The sequence below is a fragment of the Scleropages formosus genome, chromosome 18 (assembly GCF_900964775.1).
Source record: "Scleropages formosus chromosome 18, fSclFor1.1, whole genome shotgun sequence".
Taxonomy (NCBI): Eukaryota; Metazoa; Chordata; class Actinopteri; order Osteoglossiformes; family Osteoglossidae; genus Scleropages; species Scleropages formosus.
The window spans coordinates 2,823,733-2,836,945 of NC_041823.1; the positions used below are offsets into that span (position 1 = coordinate 2,823,733).

The following is a 13,213-nucleotide window of genomic DNA, read 5'->3' on the forward strand; positions in this document are numbered from 1 at the left end:
ATCAAAAGTGAAAATGGGGGAAGGCACCATCCGGATATTTGGGCCCAGAACCGGAAGGGTTAACCGAGGTGCGGGGGAGGAGCAAGCGAGTGTATCAGTGAGGAAGGAGGCCAAACTCGGGTCGAAAGCAAACACACCAACCAACTCCTGCGGTCCCACCAACTCATCCAGGTTGCTGCACAGCCCCTGCCAAGCACCCCCCCCCCCGGGACCCTTACCTTCCCTCCGTCGCCGGCTGCGTTCCCTCCAGCGCCACACGGCCACCAGGGTTCCCAGGTGACCGAGGAGCACCAAGGCGGGCAGCACGCCGTCCGGAGGGCTTGTCTGCATCACGGCCCGTGCTAAGATGGGACGCGCCGGCCCCTGCCGTGACAGGTGGCAGTGGGAGGGGGCACGGGGTGAAGGGAATGTGGGGGGGGGGGGGGCCAGTGGCCGAGCAACAGGAGGGCAGGATCACGACTTAAAATACAGCATGGGGACCAGGTCCCGGAGCCAGGAGCTCTTCCCTCTTCCTCTCACCTCTCTCCCTCTTTTCCCTTCGGCCCCTTCCACTTCTCAACCCACAGCACCCAGTGCCGGAGCTGCTCCACAAAACCTCGATCGACACCATGGCTTCCGATCCAATCCGGAGTCCGTCCCTCAGGCCCGACCGTGCACTCCTGCTCCTGTCCCCCCAGCAGCTGCAAGTCTCCTCGTGGATCGCCGGAACTCGGCTTTCTCGAACCCTGCAAACCCTCCCTCTTTGGCGATCGTCCTCCTTCCCAGAGATGGATGGGCTCCAGACCCACACTGCATACTGCTGCAGGTCCCTCACCTCACTCGTAATCCCTCATCATCGCCACCCCCTCCGGACATTTCCACAGGGGACATCCAACGGTTACAGCGCAATTTCATAAGTCCGGGCAAGACGTCTCACTCATAAGACCAACATTCCGACCAGGAGTATCGCCGCCTCAAACCTCAAACCCAACTTCACTGTGAAGAACCACACAAAGCACAGATGATGCCGTCAGGACTTTAAGGATGTAGAGCCAGCAGGGGGCGTAGCGGTCAGAGCTGTTGCTTTGCATTCTAAAGGCCAGGTTCGAATTTCACCTCCCGCTGTCGTACGCTCGATGGAGGTACTCGCTCTGAAGTGACACAGTAAAAATGACCCTAGTATAAATGGGTGAATCAGTGCAAGCAGCTCAGTGTACAAACATGGTAAATGGAATGTGCTCATTTCTGTTCGCTGTAATCTCATCTTCACCAAACCTGTCTGATGACATCAGTGCGTGACTGTGCTCCAGTCCCAAAAATAAATGTGAGGAAGCGAAAGGGTTTGAAATGAAAAATCCTTCTGTGTTTGTGACGACACACACAGAAATTAAACCGAAACCCAGATGTCTGTGTCCACCCGAGAGGAGAGTCCCGGGTTCGAATCCCAGCTCCTGCTGTAGAACCCTGGACCATGGTAGTCGCCCTGAATTGTCCCAGTAAAAAATACCCCGCGGGTACACACGGGTAAATCACTGCCAAGGTTAGTGCACAAACCTCAGTTCGGACGGATGAACAAATAATAAAACAATATTGTTATGATTGACAGGAGGACACGAGCCCAGAGGAGAACGAGGACAAAACGAAGCCGCTTAGTTTGTCCCCTGCGGTGAAAGGCGGTGAAACACGGTGAAGGACTCGAATAAAAGAGGTTGGAACGTAGAAAGTTCCGGGCACCGAACGCGTAATTCAAGTCGGGTTAAAAATGGATCAGAATGCGCTCCGGGGGGCGGCGGGGGTCGCGCTCCTCCACACGCGGCGGTCGGTCGCTCGCTCGCTCCCTCGCGCTGCAGTCCTGCTCCCCGCCGCCCCGGACACGGGAACGCGGGACAGGTAAGCGAGGTCACCTACCTGGTATGACCTTCATGAGGGCCGGCGCGAGGACGGACGGACGGACGGGGGGGGCAGGAGGGACACGGCACTGCTGCTGCTGCTGCTGCTGCTGCTGCTGCTCGAAGCGCAGCGAAGACGAGTGAGGGTCGAGCCGCTGTCCGGTGATGATCGCACTGCGCGCGCTGTCGCCCCCCTCTTAATTCTGACAGCTTGTGCCTCCTGCTGGAACATGTCAGCCCCCCACTCGATGGCCCTACAATGAGCTTGGGGGGAGGGGGGGGCTACTGGAGTTTACAGAGGTTATAAATATCAAACAGAGCGAACGGCTCCCACTTAGAAGCTGACGAAACGGCCCTGGGGGTCCGCTGGGGTGGGGGGTCGGGGGGGCGCGATGGACGGCTCCGCTCTTCCGACACAAGGAGTAAACAACGCTCACATTTGCTCCTGGGGGGGCGATGAACCCCATAGACCGCACAGGTGTCCCGCCCCCGCCCCGGCCTTTTTAACGAAACGTCAAATATAGGGCCCCCGCTGCTCCTCCTCCGGGACTTTCGGACATTTCGGAGGAAGAGCTGAAGCCTCGCGCACTATTTGTAGCGAAGCACCTTTTCCACGTTGCCGTCAACTTGTCAACATGTTTAGTGATGATAATGAGGTGACGGGACGACAGCACTTACTGTACATTTACATACTCTGTGTGTGTGTGTGTGTGTTTTCTCCTCTTCAGCTGATGTCAAAAGATGAACGAGCGTTACTTCGTATTTCTCCCCTCGCTCCTTGTTTAAATGTGATGTCAATTTATACCAATTATATTAATTCTTACTGTTCTCTGATATTAAATAATACGGCATTAATTTAATTAGGCATTACACTATTAATTATTCACTCATTTAGACCACAGGGTAAGTTTTTACTATGAAAACAGTAAAATATAGTTGTCTAAGAGAAGAATGGATGAATAAATGTAAATCAGTTCAGAGTAAGCGACCTGATGAATGGTGCTACAGCAAAGTAGGATTCGAACCCGAGTCCTCTGAGCGCAAGAGAGAAACCCTAAGTACTACGCCACCTGCTGGCCTCTCACCGCCCACAGAGAGACTATGGACCTTCTGTCTGCAGCAGGCGACGTTCACCACAGAGCGAGTACCGGAACGGAAAATTTGTGATGTTAAATTGTTAAAACTGTCTCAGATATGCTGCGCGACAGGGGCTTGACCACAGAAGGCAGAGAAACACCCATCTGGGTGGGAAACCGGGCACCGAACCGACATACACCCTTCCGTACCACCCTCCGCGGGCCGAGCCGAGATCCCATCGCGATATCCTTCACGCTGCTTCAAACCGGTTTGGAAAGACGTATTAATGGGACACGAGGAGAACTGTCAGAAGTGCAGCATGTGAGCATGATTCAGTGCGGGGTGGGGCGTGGTGTGGGGGGTCTGCGGCAGGGGCATCCCGTTCGCCCGCCACCGCGTGACGCATCGCACAGGAATCCGAGCTCCACCGAATTGACGCCAACCACCAAAGACACTGGTCAGAAAAACACGCCGAGGGCCATCATTATCCCCGCTGCCTCTCGTAACACAAGGGGGGCTTAACTGCCCCTAAATATACCCCGGGCCCGGCGGCGATGCGACGCGGTGCGCTCGGCACCGAGAGCCCGGAGGGCTTTAAACCGCTTTCAACTCCAATCTCAAGGCAAAATAGAGCAAAAACTACAATGAGCCTCAACTGCAGTTACAGTCGACACTGACAGTATGTATTGGATCGCAATGTTCAGAACGGTCGACTTACTAATTTTTCAAGATACGAATGTTCCGCTTTATTTTAACCACCTTTTTTTTTCTTGGGGGTGGTACTGAACACGACCTGTCTTCACCCTCCACGCCAACAGATGACGGTTAAAAGCACCCAAAAAGACCCGTAGTGTCGGACCGCCTTCGTTCAACTCGCTTCCACAGTGTTTACACGTAAAATCTGGTGTTTTTGAGCGTCGGTGATCGATGACAGGAAGAGGAGTAACACTGTATGTGTGTGTCGGGGGTGAAACAATCTGCAGCGAACACGAGTTTATCAAAAAGATACATTTTTATTTCCAGTCATTTTAAATTAATTTTAATGCAGCTTGAAGTTAATTAAAAGAAACAGAGTAAAAATACTATAAAGAGCGACAGCTAGTAGCACAGTAGTTAGTGCTGCTGCCTTTGGACCCAAACGTATCAGGTTGAACTCCTACCTCCAGTAAAATTACACGACTGTATAAATAGATAAACAATTAAGTTTCTTTGGAGAAAAGGATCTGATAAATCAAAATTATTATATTTCTTATGGAAATATCTGAAATTTTTATGTAAATTAAGTCAAATAAATAGAAGGATGTTTGTATTGTTAAGCTTCTATTGACTCAGACTTAGTGAACAAAAGTGACTTTGGAGTTACGAACAAATCGAGTTACAAACAGGTTTCCGTTCCGAGTTCGGTTCATAAGACAAGCAGTAGAACTACGTTTAATGACTAATTATTGTAATTTCTCATCTTCTACTTTAAAGTGGAGCCAGAGCATCAAGCTGTGAACTCTGGAGGACACTGAGATGCCCCACAGCAGCGACACACAGCCACGGATATCAGTCGTCCTCATCCTGTCGCCAAAAAAGGGCCTGGACCCGGGACAGGGGGCTGATGGGGTCGGGTTCCAGAACGCAGAGGGGTATTAACTGCAGAGTGGGGTAATTATCCTGCATGATGGCGTCTCCAGGGAAACACACCCTGTTTATGCGGCGGAAGGAGCGTAGACCTCGGTACAAAGGGACACGCCCACCACCAGCAGGCACAATTTTCGCCCAATTAGCTTCCAGTTGGTCCTCCAACTGGACCCAGTGGATCACCGTGGTAAACGAGGTACCCGTGGTCTCACAGGTGAGCTCTCCCAATGAGAACGGGGCTTTTATGAGCCAGGAAGTGCCGTGTGACACTGTGGATGAGCCCAGGAAACTCAGACCGTGACTCTGATATGTAAACCATGTAAAATTTACCTTATATGCAAAACAATCGCATGGATCACCTGCATACAAATACAAAAATTACGCAGCTACACAAATCAGTGTACAAAGGTCACACTTTGTCACCTTGGATCTTTGATGGCTGATAAATAATAATAATAATAATAATAATAATAATAATAATAATAATAATAATAGTTGATTTCAGGTTCACAGTAGAAGAGGTACAAGGTTTGAATTTTAATGAAAGCTGTGATTTTGTATGACATGTAAAACTCCATTTACCTGCTTAATTTTTCTCCAGAGCATGAAGGTTTTGCCCCTTTCAGTATCTGCACGCAGCTGCAGGGGGATTCGAACCTGGACCCTGCCTGTCAAAGCCAGCGCCTCGGCACACCCGAGCTCGCTCCTCCCACCGAGGGCCTGCGGAAACTTCCAGATTTCTTGCATAACAGCCAGAGTTAGATTTACGGGCTGCTTTGCAGAGGGGCCACAAGTCGCTCTACTGATAGCAGGAGTACCTAACAGTAGTTTTTTATTTTTTCGTTTAAACCTTTTGATAGGTGACACTCAAGGGCACACCTTGGGTTTCAGGTGCGAGCCAGGGCCGTCACACACCCTCCCGGATCCTTCCGTCAGAGCGAAAACCACGCCAGAGCCTGTCGATGGCAGCGGCAACCAGCAGGTGGCAGCGGAAACTGCACCACCCTCGTGCCCGTGAACCCCCAGGGCTGGGCCTCCACACACGGCTCTCATTAGGCGGCACCACGTCTTAAAGGCACAGCGCCCACTTGGTGAGGCCGATTGTGGGAGCGAGTCACAGGAGCGGAGCCTTGGTGTTTCTCCCATCTGCTTCTATGATTACGTTTCCAAAAAATGTACAAAACTTCACAGCTGCAAAGCTCAAGAATTGTACACACCCTTTACTGATGTTTTAATAATAATAATAATAATAATAATAATAATAAAACATGCAGACCAGTTGCTATGCACCCAAAAAGTTTCAGTGCTTTTACTTGCATCTTTGAAAAAACTGGAAATTAAGGGTATTTGTTTCTGTTGATGGTACCTAAGTGACAAAGTCTATTTGTCCAGTTTACAAGGCCATCTTTGAAAAAATTTGTAAAAATGCAAACCTCAAGAGTTATGCACACCCTTACTAAAGAAAACAATAAGCAAAAATATATAATATTAAACAGAACTTAGAGACTGATTTTCATGGCTCCGAAAGGTTTCAGTACTTTTGCTAGAAGTTAAGCAGTGGAAATCAGAAGGTTTTTGTTAACATCCAGAAGAATGAAGTGTTAAAGTTTAACTCCCTGATTTACTGAGTGAAAATGACATTATAAAGCCTGTATTCATGGAAAAGGAAAAAAAAAAGAAATCTGTGGTCACGACAAAAATGTCACACATTTGTTTTGCAGAGCTTCTATCAGACAGAGCCTCCTCCACGGGCACGGCGCCGACACGCCCATACAAGGGCCTTTACGCACGTGTCAGACGCACGGAATAACCCGGGATCGAGGGGACGCGGCGCTCTTCTGTATTTTATTGCGACGCCAGACAACTACATAGTACAATTTAACAGGGTACGAGGAAGATGGGTCAGTCCTCGCGGCTGGATGGACTCAACTTCCTGCCTCCAAGCCGCAAAGTCAACAAGTGCCAACGAAGTATCTGCGTCCCACGTTCACACTGCGACACGGCACAGCAAACGGCTCACTTACCATGATTTACCGAACGATGCTTTCTGCCGAAACGACCCCCAATCTTAAGCTTTGTACACTAATTTACCCATTTGTACAGCTGGATAATTTTTACTGTATCAGTCTAGGGTAAGAACCTTCATCGAGGGTACTGCAACACGAGGTGGGATTCAAACCCAGGCCCTCCGAGTGCAAGGTGGTCGCTGTAACCACTACGCCCCCTGCTGACCCCTATTGAACCGGTTTCATTTTTCTTATGAGCATCAGAGGTGCTGATTCGGACCACTCTCTGCAGTCTGCGCCCGGACTTTCCAGTAATTGCAGAGTAAAGACCCCCCTTTAATTATAGAGGAAGACTCCCCAGCCCCTTCACCTCACAAATGGCTCCAGTTTTACTTGACTTTATCAGGTTGGAACTAGACACCCTGCACACTCTCAGCTCCGTGCTAGCAATGAGGAGCCAGGAAAGCATAGCCACCCACACCCACACACCCACACACCCCCACACACACACACACACACGTGTGTACACAGCAGTGGTTCCAAAGCGAAAGTGCACAAGGACTGTCCATCTGCAGAGGGGTAAAACGAGAAGGGGGAAACGGAACTGACATCTGGTTCTCACTGATTCCCCGGTGCTGCCGATCGAAATGCTGACTCGCTAACAGTGTGTGTGTGTGTGTGTGTGCGCGCGCTTGCCTGCAATCACACTGCACTCTTGCACAACCACTTTTCTCTGCAGAGCAGTTACAGAGACTCCAGTGGGTTTTATTGCGGTTGTATCACAAAAATACTCCGAGATCCAAACACAGAACTTGCTGGAAAAGTTTAACGGCCGATTCTCGTCACCGCCCGTTCCGAAAGTAACGGCGCCCTGCGTGATTTCGGTTGAAGTTTCTCGATTAGTGGCACTTCGGCCACGTTTTTAACCGGCCCTCCCACACACACCAGCTCCGTGACATCACACACGCGGCACAGGAAGGAGACGCAAAAGGAAGCGGGGCGTCGTCTCACCTTCGATGAAGTTCGGCCAGGTCTTCTCCTCCACGTCGTCGGTCCACACATCTTCGTACTCCCACTCGGAACCCGCGGGGGGCCCCTCCACTCCGCCGCTGGCCTGCTCCGCCTCGGGGGTCCAGCCGGGGTCCGGCGCCCCGGGGCTCTTCTGTCCCGGCGGAGGCGAGATGACCTTTTTCACCTCGATCACCTCCTCCACGACGACAATCTTCTTCCTCATGGCCGACTCGTCCAGGGGCGCCGGGTTGCTCTCGGCGCCTGGCTGTGACTGGGCGGCGCCCTCCGCTGGACACTGCGAGCCCCTCGATGCTGAGGCCTCGCGGAGTGGAAGCTCGCTATGTGACACAGGCGCCGCGCCGCGCACCACCGCGTGGGCTGAGCCTCCGGCCCCTGACACCTCTGCCTCCGCTGCTGCTGCTGCTGCTCGCCGCGACTCCGCAGCTGAAGATGGTTGTGGGACCTCCTGCCTGGCTTTTTCAGCCGAGAGCCCCGCAGGCTCCGCCTTCTCTTTGTCTGTGGGGCCGGAGGGATCGGCTCGCACAGCTGCAGCTCCGTTTTGCTTTGCGGCGCTGCTCTCGGACAATGGCCGCGGAGCCGTTTTCCCCACCGGCCTTGCGGGGGCCGTCGGGGGTCCGCGTTTCTCCACGGGCTCTGCCTGTGCCGCTGCGGTGCTTTTGGAGAGAGGCACACAGGCGTCCTGAGTTCCCTTTGCCCTGGGGGCTTCTAGGGAAGCTTGACCCTCACCCACGAGGGCAGTTTCTGCAGCTCCGAGGGGCGGCGCGGGCCCTCCGGGGGCAGTCTCCGAGGGCGATGCCTCTGCCGCAGACGTGTGCCGCAGAGTTCCTTTCTCCAGGACGGCTTCTCCTGGCGCTGCAGGAACCACCGGTTCCGATTCGGAAGTGACGACACCTGTGGAGAGACTAACCGTCTCTTGCAGAGCTTTTACCTCGGAGCTCTTCTCTGGCTTCTTCTTCTTCTTCTTGGACTTGCGAGAGGGCGCCGTCTCAGTGTTCACTGTGCTGGCAGGTTCCGCTGGGGTTTCTCCTGCGATGATACATACTCCGGCAGAACCATTCAGGCCCTCCTTCCGCAGGTCATGTGACACCAAGACGTCATGCGCCACTTTCTCATCCTGGACTGCTGCAGGTACCTCCAAAGCTGCTTTGGTCGTGCTTTTCTCCACAGCTGCTAGGGGGGCTTCCTGGGCAGTTGTCTTCTCTGAAGGCCTCTGGACCGCATCTCTGACAGCGGCTGCGTGCTTCTCCTCGGTCGCTTTGCTCACAGAGACCTTCTCTTTCTCCTCTTTCACTTTTTTAGACTTTGGTACCGACTCCACCTTGGTTGCGGTGCTCTCATCAAGCGATTTCGGAGACGGTGCCATCGTCGTCACATCGGACACCTTCTGATCCGTTTCCTTAACAACCGCCATGAGGGGTGGGGCCTCCCTCAGCTGCACTGCGGGAGCAGGTTTACTGGCTACAGGTTCAGAAGATTGTTTTCGGGTCTCCATGGTGACACTCTTAGCAACAGCCTCCACAGGCTCCTCCCGTAGCACCTTGGTAACAGCGGGAGATTTAACAACTGCCACTGCCACGGAAGCCACCACTGGTACGGTGACCGCTGTCGCCCTGGCTGGAAGCTCCGCCTTCTCCGCTGTATTTGAGCTTGGTGAGATTCTTGTCCCTTCATGGTCCATAGCAACAACCTTTTCCATGGTGACCGCCACCACAGCAGCCTTAGAGATTTTAGTGTCAGGAAGTGGCCGAGATGTCTGGGCGATCGAGACCTTCTTCCCCGAAACCTCGTCCGTGACCCTCGCTTCTCTGCCGGAGTCATCTCTCTCGTAGGGTTCCCACGATGACTTGGGTTTCACCGGCTCGGCGGTCATCGGGCGGCCCCGAAACCTCGGAACCGCTCTCCTGCTCGTCTCTTCCTCCGCTGCGTTCGTCTTCCTGTGTCGGTAGGCCTGCCTGTCCGCCAGCACATCCGAGGCTTCAGAGCCCCCTCCGCCGCCAGGTTTTGGAGCATAGGAAACGGGCCCGTCCACCGTTTGGACCCGTGCTGCCTTGCGCGTGACGTCCAGCGTGGCCGCTTGCCGACGCACCCTCTGCAGAGAAGAGGGTACGATCTCGGGTGGCAGGTGCAGGTAGTCGCGCAGGTACACGACGCCCTCGTTAGTGAGGTACCAATAGTAGTGTCTCCAGGTGAAGGTCTCCTTCACGAAGCCCCGGGACTTGAGGGAGCCCATGGCCCGGACCACCTGCAGGTTGGTGACGCGTCCCCGGACCTCCGGGTGCACGCTCTGCGGCCGCTTGTCCTTCTTGGCCACCATGACGCCGTCGCGGAATAGCAGCTCGTAAATGGCCCGCAGGTCGGCCAGTGGCATCACCATCCCGGCCACCATGGCGTCGTCCGGAGTCTCCCTCACTGCACTGCAGCGTCACCGGAGGAAGGCTGGATGACCTCACCCCGTGTGAGGCAGGGCTGGCTGCCACGTGCTCCTCGGTTGATTAAACAAACCAGAAAAGGACGAATATCCTGGCCGGTGTTGTACGTCGCTCTCCGTCTCACTTCCGTAGCCGTGTTGGGTTTGCGGATTCCGGAGCGGAGCGGGCGGGCGAGAAAGCGAGCGAGCGAGCGAGAAGCAGTCGACGCGGCCAGAAGAGAAACTACAGTACGTGCGAGTGAGCCGAGCCCGGCGGAAAGCAGGCACTGCTGTGGCTCAACGGCGGTGACATACAGCTCGGCGCTGGTCTCCCACGCAGCCCCTCCCACCTCCTCTCTACGGTCGAGGAAAAGGCAGCGAGGAGGGGAAAAAGGGAAAAGAAATCCCGAAGGGAGGGGGGCGGCGATGAATGAGAGCACCGGGGAGAGAGAGAGAGAGACGGAAAACAGCAGACACACCTCCGGAGTGCACTGAAGGAGAGTGAGCGAGACAAACCCTGCTGCTGCGAGTACAGGTATACACCCTCAAGGTGCAGGCAGGGCTACCTGAGAAAGTGGGCGTGGCTTTGGAGAGCCTGATAAAACTTCGGCTGCGCGGGATACTCACATTGCACGTCTTTGTTCTGCTGCCCGGAACACGCCTTCAGGGAAAACCGCGCATATTCCGACTGCGACCGTTTACGGCGCTGGAGGAACTCGAGCCGAGGATTTTGCTCCGGGGCACAACAGCCGTAAACCGGCTCCGACATCCTTCCCCGGTCGACACCCGCGTGTCCCTGCTGTCGGGTTTCCGCTCGGCGCCCATTGCGGCGCTCGGCGTCCGTGCCGTCGTCATATCAGAGGACAAATCGAGCTTCTCACCGCAGGCACTCAGCGCCCAACCCCCCACCCAAAAATGGCTGGAGGGAAAGATGGGCTGGAGAATGCACCCCGAGGCCCGTCCCTCGCGGCTCTCGTATTTCTGGCGCACGGTTTCACCGCTGGCAGCTCTAACGTGTCCACAAAGGGTGTTCCACCTGTGACCGAAAGCGACCAGGAACAGGGGTGTGAAACGGCGAGCGTCCAGGAATAAACGGCGCACCTGTCGCGCTCCTCAAACACCGGAGTCCCTGGAAAGTCGCTTCGAGCATGTGGCTGCTACCGCCGAGAAATAGAGCCGTATCGAAAAATATCCTCGTAAAATAATTGAAGACACTTAAGTCACTCGTGCGGATCAGTTTTAGACAAGTGCAGGAAAGGAAGATTGAACTCCAGTTGTTAATGCAAGATGCCAAAAATAGGCAACAGCCGGCGTGTGCATAAAAGATAGCTGTACATTAAAATAGTGCTTAGAGGCCCCGGGGAGGGGGTGGGGGTGGGGGTGGGGGGCTGGTGTAAAAATGAAACCGTGATTCAGGATTTAACTACATCTTGACACGCTTTTGGAAAATCAGGGGCAGCTGAGTGACCCGTAAAGGTTAAGGTTAGAAAATGTGCTCACGCTCACGACGTGATGCAACGGTCTGCAAGCGACGGCACGCTCAACGCGGGCAGAACGTCGTTCGGAGCCCGCGTCTCCTTACGGGACGGAGAAGCAGGAGGCCACCGATGGCCATATAAAGAGCTCTTCTTGCAGAAGGTCCTTCTAAGCTGCCCGACCGCCCAGAAGAACAAGATCACATTGCTGTCTCCTTGACCGCATGCCTTTTTTTCCCCCATACATCTGTCTCTCCGTGTCTCTCTGGATGTACATGCGTGTGTGTGCGTGTGTGTGCGTGGGGGAACTTTACCCCGGGTGAGCGCGGCAAGGCCACAGCAGGGTGGAAGTGGAGGCCTGGAGAAGAACACGCTTTCGCCAGCACTGCCACGCAGGATCAGACACTGAAAACACCCTTAAACATGACTTTGAGAAACATGGTGAAATACTGGGTTTTTTGTAAAGGTTACCCTGCAGACAGGTCCTGGCGAAACAGCGTGGCCACCCTACACGCACATCCAGCCAGTCTGCACTGCACGGGAGCTCCAACATGTTCATCCAACCTCAACAGCACAGTCACCCCCAGCGCCAGGTTAACTCACACCACACACATCACACACCGCACATGCAAATCAGCTGCTACTCAAACCCCGCTGCACACACTCCACTCGCTTCTTTTAGCAGAGCTGTGATGTTTGCAAGGCCTCCACACATATTCCATCATCGTTATTAACATGAACCCTTTTTTTTATGATTTACAGGCTAGTTTTGTCTCTGTGCTTCTAAAAATTATTTGCCTATAGATGCAGCAGGGTAATTTTTACCACATCAGTTGAGTGTAAGTACCTTGACTGAGGAAACTACAGCAAGAGGTGGGATGGGAACCCAAGACCTTCAGGTGAAAGTTCAGAGCTACCCACCGCCTTCCCAAATTACATTTATTCATTTATCTTACGTACGTACACGCACACGCACACGCACACACACACACACACACACACACACTGGCTGAAACCGGTTGTCCCGAGCCGGGTCGCGGTGAGCCAGAGCCTAACCCGGCAACACAGGACGCAGGGCTGGAGGGGGAGGGGACGCACCCAGGACGGGATGCCAGTCCATCGCAGGGCACTCCAAGCGGGACTCGAACCCCAGACCCGCCACACAGCGAGCCCCGGCCAAACCTGCTGCATCACCGCGCCCCCAACTCATCTAATGCTTTTCTCCAAAATTATGTACAACGTTAGTCTATCAACAATTATTTACCCATTTATGCAGCTGGATAGTTTTACTGCAGCAATTCAGGGTCAGTACCTTTCCTCAAGGAGACTACAGCCAGAGGTGGGATTCAAACCTGCAACCTTAGGGTCCAAAGGACCCAGCTCTAACCAATACACTGCCAACTGCCCCCTCAGAGCTGTGTAATATGTCATAAGTACTATTTTCACTTCAATATCCAAGGGATCAATAACACGCCTGCAGTTTGTAGAGAAGTGCGGAGATCAGCATAAAAGTCAAATACCACGTTTTCAGAGAACTTGTCGTTATTTCACAAGAGAAAATCGATGAGGAGGGTCTACTTGCTTTGTTTCTTTAAAGGAGAACGCGCCGTTCCACAGACGGCACTCGAGACTCGGGGGGGGGGGGGGGGGGCGTCCACTGAAGTGATCATGTTGGCTTCCCCTCTAAGTTCATTCACTAGGAGACGGTCGTCTCCATCCCCC

General features: G+C 53.6%; 1 protein-coding gene across 5 annotated transcripts in view; it reads right to left on the reverse strand.

Moving 5' to 3' along the window:
• LOC108940583 (plectin-like) overlaps positions 1 to 13,213 on the reverse strand; it is a 138,852-nt gene that overhangs the window by 64,087 nt on the left and 61,552 nt on the right. For 2 of the 5 annotated variants that reach the window (XM_029246023.1, XM_018762833.2), the window contains exon 1: positions 7,589 to 10,900. The exons of the other annotated variants lie outside the window; for them this stretch is intronic. In XM_029246023.1, the coding sequence (XP_029101856.1) occupies positions 7,589 to 9,995 (2,407 nt within the window). In that variant the 5' untranslated portion in view covers positions 9,996 to 10,900. Of the gene's footprint in view, positions 1 to 7,588; positions 10,901 to 13,213 lie in introns of those variants that run through there. 5 annotated transcript variants of the gene reach the window in all.